General features: G+C 37.8%; 1 protein-coding gene across 9 annotated transcripts in view; it reads right to left on the minus strand.

Moving 5' to 3' along the window:
- The window catches only part of ANKS1B (ankyrin repeat and sterile alpha motif domain containing 1B), a 442,229-nt gene that overhangs the window by 225,694 nt on the left and 199,822 nt on the right, over positions 1-16,713 (minus strand). For all 9 annotated transcript variants that reach the window (XM_068938515.1, XM_068938509.1, XM_068938473.1 and 6 more), the window contains 2 exons: positions 2,924-3,507; positions 788-860 (listed from right to left, as the gene is read on the minus strand). In XM_068938515.1, coding sequence (XP_068794616.1) covers positions 788-860; positions 2,924-3,507 — 657 coding nt within the window. The remainder of the gene's footprint in view (positions 1-787; positions 861-2,923; positions 3,508-16,713) is intronic.

The raw sequence follows: 16,713 nt of genomic DNA on the forward strand, positions 1-16,713 counted from the left end.
ACTGGTTGTTAAAATTCTTTTTTTTTTTAAATCTTAAGCAATAAGCTACACAGTCCCCTAACAGATACATAAAACCGTGTAATTGCATGGAATTGCTAGCAGGGATGTGCCAGTATAGGTGGGGCAATATATCCTTGCCTCAAGACCAAATTATTTGGTCATGCCAGTCACTTTTCTTTCCATGAGATAAGCAGACGATGTAGTAAAATACTTTCCAAATTCAGCACTGTTGCACAGATTTATGCTGACATACCAACAAGCTAGCCGTGACTCAGAGCCCTTGGAATTCACTATAGTAGGGAAGGTTTGCAAATCTTCCCATCATTGCTAACACCAGTCACAGGGTGTCAGCAACATTTTCAGCATTATGCCAAATATTTGCTTGAAGCAGCATTGGATAATATAACGCTTAAAACAGCGTCAGCAGCTATTGGATTATATATACCTAGGGACCCATGATTTCAAACAAAAACTCAGCTGAAAAAGATTGGAAAATATACCCCTAGTATTGAAAGGCTTCATTATAAAAATATTAACGGAGTACTCTTTTTGGTAAGATTTCAAAACCACATTAATGATCCCAATATGCTATTTATAGTAACAGCTCCAGGAGACTGAGCCTAATGCATCTCTAAAAGTAAACAACATCGATTCATTTCATGGTTATTAATATTATTAAATACCTACAAATAATTTCAACTCAGTGGTTTACTTAGCAATATCTTATCTGCAGTTTCCCTATAGACAGTTAAGTTATAGTTAAACAATCGTTAGCTTTTTTCCTTACTTGTAGAGTGATCATTCATCTCCTCTAGTCCAGTATTAATTCCAGCATCTATTGAACTCATAATTTTATCAATCTACAAAAAAGAGAACAGTGAAAACAATTGATGGAACCCATCTTTCTTATTTTACTTTGTTTTTTCATGCATAAAATTACAGCATAGTTACTGTCATTAGGAAAGCAACATTATAATCAAGTTTGCAAAAGAGAAAAATCAAAGGATCACAACTAATTTCTCCACTTTGCTTTTTATTCTGCAACTTTTTTTGTACTGTACCAAAAGCTAAAGCTCAAAACTAATATTCCTTTCCCTACAGTATAGTTCCTTTCATACTGACAACACTGATCATCTAATTATATCTCAGTATTTGAAACTACTTTGTCTTGTTTCAATATACGGATATAAAGGAGAAAAATGTGTACATTTGCCAGAATGGATTTTAATTTTATAGGCTTATTTTGCTTGATGGTAGCGTTGAACCACTAGAGGACTATTTAAGCAGCACTGTTAATGAATAATAATATTGCTTTGTGTGCTTTAAAGTACTAAATCAAGTGTGCATTTAAGATTTCCAGTGAATTTTCTAGCTCCCTTTTCCTCCATCTGCCCCAAGGCCACCAAATAGGTAGGAAACATAGCTGTACTCCCACCCATAGCCAAGCTGATACGGATGACATTGTTTGTGAAATAACACTATGCTTTTTCCAAAGTTCTTTTGTGCATTTGTAAATTACGTTGTAGTTACTATGTCAGAATTAGTATACCTACTATATTCTCTATAAGAAGAGCATAAAATAAAAAGTGAATCAAAGGCAAGTATTGTCATAGAAGGCAGCAATAGAGAACTAGGTTTTACTCAGTTTAATATTAGGGCTATTTAGGTTTTACTTAGTTTAGTATTAGGGCTATTAGGAAAGCCCTCTTGTGACAAAGTGACTCTTGTCGCTGTTGACAGGAAAATACCTGGGAATAATCTCATAATCTGCAGATTTAGAATTCACACCTATTTTTTGATAGACTAAATTTGTCTCACTCTCAAGAACAACCAAACCTTGACATCTCCCTAAAGAGGCAATTTTTGACCTTACTAGTTTCAGGTTCTCATAAAAAGGTACCCAAATAAGTAAGATCAAAACCTAATCCTAAGTACCCTTCCACTGAGAAAATTTCTCCTGTACAACAAAAACTACCTTCTGGATATCCTGTCAAACTAGACATTCAGATGAGCTGAAGAACTTTTTTTAGAAAAATAACCAATCATACAAACAAACTCTGGCTTCTGTTTCTGAGATAAAAAGACTTGGAGTGATAGAAAAAGACACTTTCCCATAGCAGCAGTTTGAAACTTAAATGTTTACTTCTCTATAATAGCAGTAAAGATATAAACATATCCCACTCGTAACTTAATTTACCTCAGTAAGACAGGAACTTTCATGTCTATGAAGAATCATTTACACTCTCGAAATTTGGCACAGTAGGAAGAAAAAATGAAATCAGAACAAAGCTATATATTTTAAATCAAGCTCTACAACTAAAATAAAGTCTTTTGTATGATCAAGCATATGAACTATGAACCCAGCATGAAAGATTTCCTTTACTAGCAGCTACAAGTGTATTCCTTCTCCACATAAGAATCAAGTATATGCCAAGTATTGTGTACACAAGCAATTTAACAGGTAGAGCATATATAATATAGGCTGGGTTTGTGGAACGATAATCAACCATCATTTCCACTCCTGTCATGTTCTCTTGTCTCTTGTTGGGGGGCATTGCCTGTTCTTCTGCAGTGGTTGGAAATAATTAGCAAATATATAAACAATGGGCAGAGTAATATGCCCATTTTACCAATTTTATTAGTGTCAGTGGTGAGGGCTTCAGTAGAAAACAATTTGAATGTCACTGCATATAGTACAATAGAATTACTTCTGGTTGACTTCATTCAGTGTGCAGCACTTTGAGCCAAAATTCATTGCATCTTGTGCCAGCTGTCAAACTACATGTATCACACTGTGAAATACACTCCCCGAGGACTTGTAGTTTACAAGATTCACTTTTTATTTTCTGCCTCTGAAACTAAAAAATAGGAGCATTTTCACAATTCTATATAGTTGCTTGTACTATCAGCGACCAAAACTTACTTCTTCCCATTCTGATGTGAAGGAAGGTATTCTTTCAGAATTTCCTTTAGTGCACTGACGATTTGGTGTGGGTTCACTCCAGTTGCTTCTTGCTTTTTTGTCATTTGGTGGATGGGAGATAAGATTGGAATCAGATTTTGAAACATTTTTGCATAAATGCATTTCAAGCAAAGTCTTTGGTAAAGAACGTATTCTTCCGAGCGTGCATGCTCGCTCCACAAATCCTCCAGTAGTAATAACCCATTGTTCATTTATCCTTGTTGTTGTGCCAACCAGTGTATGATTTTCCACTGGTTTAGTTTTAGTATGAAATATGGTTCTGTTTACAACTTGTGGCTTTTTTTTCTTAACAGGAGGATCAGGGTTGCTTTCTTTCCTCAGCTGTATCTGCTGTACTGTGTTCCTGTTCAAAATGCTTTTCTCCCCTGGACCACGGCACTGGTTTGCTTTGCTGTACAGCTGGAGTGGATTATCAGGTGGGTCACAGGCAGGTGACGATCCATGAAGTAAACCTGCAAACTGCTCAGCGGGGTGTCCTTCAGGAAGCTCACTATCAGTGGATGCTTCTCTCTGGCAAAGACGCTCTGAAAAGAGAGAAAGTATCTTGCAAAAAAATCTGGAGTAATAAAATATTGTAAACAGCAAAACTCTTATTCTACACAAAATGATTTTCTATGATGCCTAGTTCTTTCTTATGTAAAGAAATGAAAGATACTTCTATCAGGAACTGAATTATTAGTCTCTTACAAAACATTTATTTCCTTAAACTTGACTAATCTATCCTGACTGGTTGAAGAACAGACCAAAACATTGAGTGCTACACATACGTTACAGGAAAAAGCAAATTTAAAAGGAAAATAGGTCATTTTATTCCATTAACTCGATAATGTCACTTTTAACTTGTTATTGAGTTGAAATGTGTACAAATTATACAGTTTTGAATGATGAACTAGTTACTTTTTAGGTAACAGAAAACATGAAGAACCTGTATAACAATATTATTCTTAATAATTTTTCATCTTACAGACAATTTTTTACCTTGAATATACAATGATGGTTCTTTTTTACTGACAATATCTAAAGAATAGATCTGAAAATTGTTTTCAGTTCTGGGAATTTATAAGAATAGTTTCAGAATAACAGTAACTATTGTAAAAAGAAGAATAAGAAATCAAATTTTTTTAACAACAGAAACAGGCTTTGCATGCAATTTGGCACGGAAAATGGAAACTACAGAAAAATATACTTTTTGACACAATTCAGAATGTATTATTAAGAATTTATAGCTTTTTTAATGCATGTTGCTGTAGGGTCTAGAAGAATAAGGTTTGATAACTCTTTCTACCTGTGCTGTCTCACTTAAAGCAGTGATGGGGATAACACCATTCTATCCACACGGCATCAATATACCTTATTCTACTCAAAATAACTGTGTCCTCACTAATGGTTGCATCCCCATCACTACTTCATTTAAGATATACTGATGAAATTCCTGCTGAAAGTTGTATCTATGTATCTTTCTGTATCCTTCCAACCATAGACAACTGTACATTTTAAAGATATCTTCCTTAGCTTTTAATAATTACTGAAGTCTAACACTGGTCTCTTTCTGTTGCTGTGCACTTCTACTATAAATTTTAAGATAGGTGATACTGAAATTGGTATTTCCTCTGATGCTTAGCAGCAATGCACAAAATGTAAGAATTTGTGCATTATTTCCTGTCTTCTCTTAAACATATCAAATTATGCTTGCTCTTCTGAATACTGCTGTGCATTGAAAAGATCCTTCCTTTAAGTTGCCTATACTGATGATCAACGTCCTGTGTGGTTAGAATTAACATTAAAACTACCAACATATCTCAGTAGTTTGGTTAACTATATCAGTTAACTTAGAGTTAACTGGGTCTATAGTTAACTATAGACCTATTTAGGGAATCTCATGGGGTAGGGCCCTAGAAGGAAGAGGGGTCCAAGAAAGCTGGTTAATATTCAAGCGTCACTTCCTCCAGGCTCAAGAGCAGTGCATCCCTCTGAGAAAGAAGTCGAGCAAAGCGGGCAGGAGACCTGCCTGGATGAGCAAGGAACTCCTGGCAAAACTCCAGCAGAAGAAGGAAGTGTACAGAATGTGGAAAAGGGGACAGGCCACTTGGGAGGAATACAGGGACGTTGTCAGAGCGTGCAGGGATGTGACAAGGAAGGCTAAGGCCCAGTTGGAATTAAATCTGGCAAGGGATGTCAAGGACAACAAGAAGGCCTTCTTCCAATACATCAATAGCAAAAGGAAGACTAGGGAAAACGTGGGCCCGCTGCTGAATGGGGCGAGTGCCCTGGTGACGAAGGATACAGAGAAGGCAGAGTTATTGAATGCTGCCTTTGCTTCCGTCTTCACTGCTAAGGCCAGTCCTCAGGAATTCCAGACCTTGGAGACAAGAGAGGAAGGCTGGAGAAAGGAAGACTCTCCCTTGGTGGAGGAGGATCAGGTTAGAGATCTTTTGTCCAAACTTGACATCCATAAATCCATGGGCCCCGATGGGATGCACCCACGAGGGCTGAGGGAGCTGGCGGATGTTATCGCTAGGCCACTCTCCATCATCTTGGAAAGGTCCTGGAGATCAGGAGAGGTGCCTGAGGACTGGAAGAAAGCCAATGTCACGCCAGTCTTCAAAAAGGGCAAGAAGGAGGAGCCAGGAAACTACAGGCCTGTCAGCCTCACCTCCATCCCTGGAAAGGTGATGGAACAGCTCCTCCTGGAGGTCATCACTAAGCATCTGGAGGACAAGAAGGTGATCAGGAGTAGTCAGCATGGCTTCACCAAAGGGAAATCATGCTTGACCAATCCGATAGCCTTCTATGACGGAATGACTGGCTGGGTAGATGAGGGCAGAGCAGTGGATGTTGTCTACCTGGACTTCAGCAAGGCTTTTGACACTGTCTCCCATCACATCCTCCTAGGTAAGCTCAGGAAGTGTGGGCTAGACGAGTGGACAGTGAGGTGGCTTGAGAACTGGCTGGATGGCCGAGCTCAGAGGGTTGTGGTGAATGGCGCAGAGTCAAGTTGGAGGCCTGTGGCTAGTGGTGTCCCGCAGGGGTCAGTCCTGGGTCCAGTCTTGTTCAATATATTCATCAATGACCTGGAGGAAGGGACAGAGTGCAGCCTCAGCAAGTTTGCTGATGATACTAAACTGGGGGGAGAGGCTAACACACCAGAAGACTGTGCTGCCATTCAGAGGGACCTGGACAGGCTGGAGAGGTGGGTGGAGAGGAACCTCATGAAGTTCAACAAAGGCAAGTGCAAGGTCCTGCACCTAGGCAGGAATAATCCCATGCACCAGTACAGGCTGGGGACTGACCTGCTGGAAAGTAGCTCTGCAGAGAAGGACCTGGGAGTCCTGGGGGACAACAAGTTAAACATGAGCCAGCAGTGTGCCCCTGTGGCCAAGAAGGCCACATTATCCTGGGGTGCATTAGGCAGAGTGTTGCCAGCAGGTCGAGGGAGGTGATCCTGCCCCTCTCCTCAGCCCTGGGGAGGCCTCACCTGGAGTACTGTGACCAGTTCTGGGCTCCCCAGTACAAGAGAGGCATGGAGCTAATAGAGAGAGTCCAGCGAAGGGCTACGAAGATGATTAGGGGACTGGAGCATCTCTCATATGAGGAAAGGCTGCGAGAGCTGGGCCTGTTCAGCCTGGAGAAGAGAAGACTGAGAGGGGATCTGACCAATGTGTACAAGTATCTGAAGGGAGGGTGTCATAAGGATGAGGCCAGACTCTTCTCACTGGTGCCCAGCAACAGGACAAGAGGCAACAGGCATACACTGAAACACAGGCAGTTCCATCTGAACCTGAGGAAAAACTTCTTTCCTGTGAGGGTGACAGAGCACTGGCACAGGTTGCCCAGAGAGGTAGTGGAGTCTCCTTCCCTGGACATATTCAAAACTTGCCCGGACGCGATCCTGGGAATATGCTCTAGAGGACCCTGCTTGAGCAGGGAGGTTGGACTAGATGATCTCCAGAGGTCCCATCCAACCTAAACGATTCTGTGATTCTGTGATTCTGTGATCAGTTGTCCTTTTTAATGTGTTTTATCACCTTATTTTACTACATGCTTCGCAACCTTTTCATTAGATGCTTTACTTCCGCTTGTTTCAACTAACTTAACTGGCACTAAGAAAGGATATTATTTTTTACTTTATTATAGTGTCTAGATTTATACTCTGGTGAACACTAAGCTAGTTATAGCAGTTTTGCTTTCTCATGGTCTTCTGGGTAAGTCTTCTGAGAACAGACTTTAAGATAAAGATTCTAGGAATATTATGGAAAGAGAATAGGTGGAGAAGGCCAAGCTCTTCCATTGAGAGAGAACTCAATGGAAGTGGAGTGGAGAGAACTTTTCTGTTTTTGATAAATTATTTTATTTTCTTTCTTTTTGTAGGAAAACTTATTTCTGTAATCTTAAAAAAAGCCAAGAGAAGGAGATCTTGCATTCTCACAAGATATTGCTTTTCTTCCTGCCTTATCTTTTCACTTGCAAATAGTATCCTAAATACCAAAACATAAACAGATGTCACTTCTGCAGATATTACAAGGGCACCCACAGCTTACCCATCTGACTGGATTATTTATGAAAATCACTATGATACTGCCATATCTGTGTTGCATGGAAAACATTTACAGAACATTTCTATTTGTAACTACAAATCAATTTAGTTCTGCCATAATCTCAAAGCCACCGACAAGTGTTGATATTATCACCAGTTTACATACAGCCAACCTGACATTTAGACTGCAGATTGCAAACCAATCAGCTATTTATTTACACACTGGTGCACCCCAGCACAGTCACTTGTGGTATATATATATGTAGATCTCTGTGCAATACCATTTCTTGCTTTCAATATTTGAGTGTTATAATTTGCAGATGCTTCATCACACTTACATAACGATTTGATGAATCTGACTCCAAAACTGCAGAGCATATTAAAAAATTTAGGAGTATACTAAATTGTGTGAATTTTGCATTCATGTAAACTTGGAAATTAGCTTATTCACATTCGTGTCTCAAGAGATTCCATGTTCAAAACTGAAGTAGATTCAGCAGAATAGCACTTATTATTAATAGTAATGAAAAGAGCTGTAATGGGTAAATTATAACTACAGAGTTACATTTTTAACAGGCACTGCTGTTGCCATGGCACGAGTTTATAATGTAGAATAAAACCTATTAGAGATTTGTTCTACAGCTATGGTAACAACTGTATTGTGACACCTGTGCTATTAATCTATTCAAGTTCTGTTTTCATTTGATCCAGAAAGATGTTTTTAGTAGCATACTCTGCACATGTGTAATATCTGTCCAAAAATGTACTCTCAACTCTCATTTCCACAGAGTTAATTGATAAAACTAACTGTCACAGCTGAGTAATATTTAGATAGTACCCTTTCATCCCTTCTTATCCCTTATGCAAGTTGGAAGCATTTGCAATGGAAGGATGGCAGGCAAAGAAGTCATCTTATTTGAATGGTAAAGATTGCTTTGAACACACTAGAATATCTTCAGTAGTGATGATTTTGATTGTATTGTAAAAATTATGTCCTAAAATAGAATGATCAGCAAGAAAAGGTATAAGAGAAGGTTCCAAGTATTTAAAAGCTAAAGTAGCAATATTCAGTAAAATATTATTTCACATAGCAAACAACATGGTGCTCTAAGTTCCAGCTCTTTGATGGAATTGCAGTATGTTGGTTGCAGATGTTTTCTCACTCTAGTAAATGTTACAGTAAGGTACCACAGACCTCTGTGGGAAATATAATAATATGATTATTTTGCAATTCATGAAGAATGTGGGCTTCTACTGTCATCAGCAACAGCACAGAAAAGGAGTAGCAGTGTCCAGCTAGAGCTGTTTCTCCTTCCACTTCATCCTAAATCTAAAGAAACTAAAAGGGATTGTTGGTGCCAAAGGTCTCCAAGCTATATGCCCAGACTCCAACATTACAAGCTTCTCAAAGTCATTTTGTCTCCGAGAAATCACAATAAAAGTCTGTGTGGATTTTGTGTTTGCTCTTACTTGCTTCATTACCACCAATTCAAACCTATAACATTACAATCTGCACTTGTCTGTGTACTGAAGCATTCTACAAAATTAATGCCTCACTATTGCTGCTCTTGGTAGTTTCACTGTCCACATTTTACTCTTCTGTTTTACAATGACATATCAGGAACTACAGAGATGAGAGAGATCTGGGGAGTCAGATAGCTCCCTATGGAGTCTTCTGAATAGTACTTCCCAGCCTTTGATGAAGAAAAAGCTTTCAGGGAGGAAGGATATTAGTTGGTAATTACTGTCAATTCTAAGCACATTATAACATCCAAATATAGTTCTTGCCCAAAATTGCAGTAATAGGAGTGTAATCTGGTGCAAATATTCATAGTTGATTTTAACTTTTTTATACACATAATGATTCCCTCTCTTTATATTCTCTTTATATTTTCAGAAAATAGATTTGTTACGCATAGAGTATATTCTGTATCTGAGGGGGGTGCAGAAATGAATTTTTTCATAGATCACAGAGAGGGTTAATCTTGATTTAACAGCAAAATTCAACTTAGACAAAAATGCAGAGCTGCAACTGCCACCTCCATAATGCTGTTTCCATGAGAATTTCTTTCTACGTGACTATATAAGGCATGGCTCCTGGACATCTTAATGACAGACAGCCTTTCATGAGCCACCACATTTTACAGCACAAGAATCTATCTTATACCTGCTCCTCAAACCAAGAATTCTTCAGAAAACTAACATATGTTAACATGTAAGATGTTCAAGAACTGCAAATTTTATGCAGATGAAATAACGTCCAACATTACCCAGGTGAAGCACTTCTTCAACACCCATGTTCATGCTAAAAATCTGTTACAGTATCTCAAATCTACCACACAGGGGGAAAAAAAGCCACATATTACTTCTTTGTAAAACTTAAGTAATCTTTCATGAGAAATTCTGCAAAATGAATGAAAATTGATGCAAAATGTAGTTTTGTGGAAAGCTCACATATAATTGCATTGAGAAATTCTGCTGTCATCTCTTCTTCTTGCAGCAGAAAGCTGGCAGCTCAGTGGGATGTGGCTGTGCTCAGAAAGTACATGTTAATTTTACAACATAGTACAGCAGAGAAAAGTAACAGAAGAGGAAAATTTGGTGACACTTAATAACCAAACTCAGTGCAAACCCACATGAACGTGACAGATGAGCTCTTGAAACCAAATCCTTTTGTTGATGACACACTAATGAAATCTAGTTAATTCGTTCCACTCCTGATACTTCACACATCAAATGCAAAGAAGGAATGAAAGAAAAAGTCATCCAGCAACTAGGAACTAAATGTACTTATTGTCAAGGCAAAAGAGACTGGAAAAATAATGGATGATTTTTAGAGTGCTGTTTCCAAAAGGAAATGTCATTCAACAATTCCCACAATTGTATTTAGAAGGAAAGATTTGCTTAAGCAACTTTTCAGTTTCCCCAAGCATGAGACAAATGCAGAAAGAATACAAAATATATGTTCTGGCATTTACATGGATCATATATTTCTGTCATCCCTAACCTGAAGAAAGCATCTATCTCTGATCTGAGAAGTATTTTTAAGATACTTAAAATGGATGGGACACAAAGTAATTAACCTTCTCTGCTCTGCTATGCCCTCTTCTTTTTTTCTCTCTTCTTCCAAGTCCACATGGAAGCTCACCTGTTTGATCTTCTGTTTCAAAGCCAGCAAGAATGGAATCCATGCTTTCATAAAAAATAATGCAAAATAAAGGCCCATATCCAGATGGCCCCATTTAACTAGAAGCTTTACTGTTCCCAGAAGATCAGTATCAGTAAAGAAATTGTACTGCTTTTTGCTGAACTTCATGTTATGTAGCAGAAACAAAGCTACAAGGAGAGGAAGTGTCTAATTCTTAACAGTGCCTAGAAAACATGTCAGACTGTAGAATCACAGCCTAGTTCTAGATCTAGTAGAATTATACATGCAGAGAGAGAGTCATGGAAGATTGTATCCAGAACTGCAAGGTTTTTTCAGCTCCATATGCAACTGTTTTGAAACTTATCACTAGAAATCATGGTATTTTAGCAAACTTGCAACTCATTACATCTTTTGTTATAAATACTGGATGGGGAGAATGAAGCAGTAAAAAATAGATTCTATATATTCATTCTCCCCTACTGATTTATTTGGGGTTTGTAAATGTAAAAGGATAACCTTATAAATCCTTTCAAAAAGTATTTACAAAATATAAATGATCTTTAAAAATGCATCAACCTACACAAATACACGCAAAAGAATTTAGCTAAGAATATTACTTTTCTAGAGAGAGTGGCAATCTCTGAAAGATGTCTACTTTCCATAACTAACCATAGATACTTGAAATGGTAATGTCACATGCAGGGTGCTTAAAAACAGATTCTATTGAAAGCAGGGAAGAGTTTTAGGGGGCTAAACATAGGCATCTATGGCCATTTTAGACACACTAGGGTATCCAAGGTGACTGCAAGGGCTTACAGGCATGACACAAGTTATGGAAAATCAGATCTTTCTGGCAAGGTAGCTAGAGGCTAGGAAGGGTATCTTGGGTGCACAAAATGGTCTACGCACCACTGTTTAGACAACTGAATTGCTTCCTTAAGGTCAAATGAAAGCAGACAACGAGTGCAGATGCATGTAGATAACACATCTCGAAGAATCTGTTACTATAAAATAAATAATTGCTTGAAGTGATTTTGTGCATATACCGCACATCATTTGACTCAGATACACTGACTGACCACAGATAGGAACTGGAGACTTAGTACTTTAAATAATGATTGCTGGAAACTTCTACCAAAGTAGGCAGCAGTTTGAGAATCCTGACCACCTGACTGGCACTCACCATGAAGGGTTGGCTGACCTCAGGTATCATCAGCTCAGCAAATTTTGGAAATGTATTTGCATTTGGAACATGGAATTAACCTGTTAGGAATTGACTACCACTGTCAATGACAGTCAATGAGAGTCAAAGAGAGTCAAAGAGAGTCAATGTGTAGCTTTATTAAGCTACTGGAATGTAGAAAAGCCTAGTTTAATTTCAGATTCATTTACAGGAAAAACAAGGATAACAGCACAATAATGGAGTCAGGGAAGAGCAGTGAATGAACTCAGAAGACAATTATCAACTTGCAGGCTCTATCACAAATGACCCTTTGCTAAGCTCTTTTACTAAGACAGAGCAAAAGCCACCTGAAGAGCTAAAAGGACCAGTTGAAAAAAGTTAAGGGAGATGATTTGTCTGCAGCTGTTTAAGGCAAAAATACTACAGGTAGATTGCAGACAAGTCTCTCTCAATCTATTTGCAGCAGTATCTGAGTTAACTAGACTTTACCAAAACTTATAGAGGCTTTCTCCATCTTTTAGAAGAGCAGCAATAGGTAAGTAAAAGTCATTCTAATTTTTTTCTCCTACTGCTTTGTACACTTATGTGAATAAAAAAATGATTATGAGAAAGCTGTATGAATCACTCTAGCCGTTGGTCACAAGCTCCCACAGAGACATTTCCTTGATATTTCCAAATATAGGTCAGTTACCTTGGTTGGAAACAGAGGGACTGCCATCCAGGCTTCTGAGCTACTGAGTTTGATGCAGAGAGGCAAAGGTAGCAAAGTTTAATCCAATTAAAACTGCACTTACATAGCTGGTTGAAAAGTCAGGCAATGTGAATGCTGCGTACAGAAATCCTGAATGATTTCTTTTCTGTCAGGGACGTGTGAAAGTTAGAGGATAAGAGTTTCATTTAGTGAATCGCTGTGGCACTACAAAACATTACCACACACCCTTCTGCTTTTCAGTCAGAAGTTACCATTCCAACCACTCCACTGTCAGAACATTTCATAAGGATGGCCTCTGATCTGCTTTGGGCAAATCAGCAGTGTCAATATAAGCAGAGTACTTGAGTTCATCTGGCTTATTTTGCTTGAGATGGATTAGAAAGCCCTCACAGACATTCCTCTGCTGAACCATCTGTGGGATGGCCACCTATGAAAGAAGTGCAATGACAAGTAGGTGCTGGTAACATCTTGAATGGCTTCCACAGAATTCTGCCACTCACAAAAGGACGATATTTCTCCACAACCTAAGGATCAGCTTGCCTATCTGAAACACATGGGGTGGATTACCCCCTTAGGCACCAAATAAAACTGTTTTTCAAATATATTACACCTATGAAGAATACCATTTTTCTTAGATAGGAAAATGTGGACAATGACAATAAATATTATCACGGACTAAAGAGGATTGACTTACCAAGCTAAAAGGATATAAAATAGTGCAGCTTTCAAAGACATCCTCCAGATTGGTACAAATATATGAATAAAATAATTTAAGAGTCTAGGAGCTGCAGACAGGAAAATACAATGTGAATCTAAATTATCAGAAAATGGGCTAATATTGAGAAGAAATGCCCTATATAGGCACAAAATAGATAGCTCAGATTCTTCTCATGTAACAGCCTGATCAGAATACCAGGAATAATGGATTATAGAAAGCTTCTCCCCACTACAGAACCCCATTTGCTCAGTGGTACATCTTTACTGAGTGTAGGAAACTTCCTTACTGTGTAATGGATATGAACACATACCTTTTCCAGATAGAGTTGTGAATTCATCTTGGTTTACTACTCTGAAAGCTAAGGATTACCATTTTCAATTGGAAATAACAGATAAAACTGGGAAAGATCTTTAGACTAGATATCACTTCTTGCCCTAACAGATTCTCCGGAGAGGGATCTCTGACAAAGGGCAGGGTATTGCAACTAGGAAAGCTAAACAATTGAATGGAATAATCCATATTCATGAACTGTAATATGCCACAGTCTGAAGTGATAGCATTTTTAAAAGACTGTACTTCTAAGAGGGCAGGGACAGAAGAGAGAGAAAAAAAAGTCATACAGGTTTCCTAGAAGCTTTGTACCATTTTGTACTATCTTGACTGATATTCAAACAGGCTCCTGTGAAGTGGACACTGGTATGAATACAGAGAAAGAATAGATCTCTGTCATCTAATTCTTTTATTCTTCTTTAGAAGAATCTCTTCAAAATCTTTGTTGACTGAAATAGCAGTTAGAGGGCTTGTATCTGAAATAACTTGATAAGATTCTCCTTCAACGATCAGGGAAACAAAAAAAGAATGCAAACTTCATCAGAGATGAAAAAAATTTTTATCATTGGCTACGCCATAATCTATCCTTGGACCATTCTTTTTGCTCCTAATCCAGTGGACCACTAGGATCTTCCCTCTAGTGGAACGTCCACAGTTGATACCTGGACTTCCTTCAAACTGAAAACAATGAACAATGAAGTTCTGCGCATGGCTGTGCATTTGTCCATTGGCCGCATCACAGTTTTGTGCATGTCAAACACTACCTACAAAGACATCTGAGCCACCATTTGCTCTTTAGTTATAACACACTCCCTTCTTCCTGTTCCAGGTCCTGTGATCAGTCAGGAAGTAGATAGTTCTTTACAAACTTAGCATGCTTCTTGACGGTAAGGTTTGTGTGGATAAGGTGAAAGAACTTTTCTCTCATGATTTCTCATTGAAAATTTAGAAAGGTCTCTGTTTCATTTCACTTGACAACAAACTTCTAAACCTCAGTATTTTTCATAATAGTATCTTCTGAACAGTGATTTCAAACACTTCCTCAGAATTGGATGGCAGGATCAAAAGCTAATGGGTTCATATTTCGCTTTAGAACTTTTAGGATATCTCTTTCTGTTGTTTTTCTTTTGGAAAGGGACTCATTCTCAATAGGTACGTATTATTTCTGGTGCGAGTGGCCTGCTTCAAACTGTGCCTTCTGGAGCATTTGTCTTCAGTTACCACAGAAAAAAGGTCTGAGCTCTTGAACTCAGCTTCTTTGCATACACTTTTTTCTCCCCACTTCCCATCTCCCCTCCTTCTCTGCTCTTTCCCCTAAAGAAAAGAGAACATTCTTAAAACTGACAGAGTGACTAAATTCATCATTCAGACATATGAACACAGTAGGAAAGAATCTACTGTTTTCTCATAGAATTGTTCTGTAACTTTAGTGACAACTTGTATCTTACTTTCATAGATTACTGCATTCATATCATGTTTAAGCCTCAACACATCTTCCTGTAGAGTATTTCTAAAATGCGGCCTCTGCCTGGCCAGTTGCTGGCCAAACTATTGTCTTGCATCTATTACGACCCCAGGCTCCCTGATCTTGACCCATTCAAAAACTCTTCTACAAAAATCACCTTCCTGGTCCATTGCATTGAGCATGCTACATGGTCTCTCTGGTTCTCGCTGTCACATTTAAGGCAATTTATGGCATACAAATTCTTTATTAATAAAATTTCACAAGTTGTGATATAATCAGTTCCTATCTCTTGTGCGCTGTCAATGCCCCATAACTATTTTGCTATTTTTACTTCAGCTGAAAATTCATAATTTTAGCAGAATTGGACCACTGCAACATTTCATGATTCAAAGTGATTATAAAACAACTTTATATTATAAATTTATATTTGTAATTTACATTATAAAACAGCTCTTACACTCTATGTTTGTTATGTAACGGAACATATAACATGTAATATAAAGTAAATAAGTTGAAGCTGTGGAAAAATTAACTTTAGTATATATTATGTAGCTGAAAAAGATAATTCTTTGCATTGGCTGAAACTTACTGTTGCTGTTAAAGAGCTCTGTGGAGATTCTGGATCAACCTGCTATGAAATTACTCTGACTCTTCCAGTGTTTTCTTTGATGCAGATTCAAAGTGTTGTTCTGATAAATTTTCTAACCTACTAAACACACTCAGGAGAACGGAGTGTGCTGAAGTAGTTCATTAAATCAATCATAATTAAAAAATAGTTGCAGAAACAATATTACCATTGTTTTAATTTGCATATTCCTCATTTAGAATAAATTAGAAATCAAATGATCACAGACTCCTGAGATACCTACACCAGTCACTTTTCCCTCTCTTAAAAAAAAAAGCAGCACTAAATCTAGCTGCAGCTCAACATATCAGACAGCACAGTAACAAATATCAGTACCAAACTAATACTTGCAGATTTTTAATAGCTTTAACTATACAATAATCAGAAATGATAATGAAAATCTTTTAATAAAGTTTCTAATTAAAAGTGAGCAAACACCTTATTGTTTTCCTTTTGCAACCAATAAGAAAGACAGGGAAAAGAAAGGAAGAGAGAAGAAAGAGAGTAAGAATAAAAGGAAAAGAAGGGAACCATCTTGAAGACCAAAACTTCTAAACCCAGAAACTTTTGATGAGAGTGTCAAATTAAAACTGATCCAAAAAAAGACTTTTTTAATATGCAAAAATTTTTTAATGTTTTTAACTAGCTTTCAGAAATCTCATGAAGACAAAAAGATGCCAAGTATTTAGCCTATGCTTGCATCTTGACAGCTTAAAATTTTATGGAAGCACGTAATACAAAGAAGCACATTCAAAAAAGTAGAGATGTCCACTACTGGAACAGGTTACAGCTGCTTCTGGAGTAGGTTACTTTGAGCATTATAATATTAGGTGCACCTCAATTTATGCTCTTGAATTATTATTCTGCCTATATTATTCTGCACTAACTTAAGCAAAAGAAGGCTGTTGGGAGTGGGGGGAATAAGTGACAAACTTTAGGTATTTCCAAGGAGAATGAGAAGAGTTCTTAAAAGAACAAGGAGTGAGCCTAGTTAATAAGCTATTATAATCTTGAC

This window comes from Struthio camelus, chromosome 1, assembly GCF_040807025.1.
Source record: "Struthio camelus isolate bStrCam1 chromosome 1, bStrCam1.hap1, whole genome shotgun sequence".
Taxonomy (NCBI): domain Eukaryota; kingdom Metazoa; phylum Chordata; class Aves; order Struthioniformes; family Struthionidae; genus Struthio; species Struthio camelus.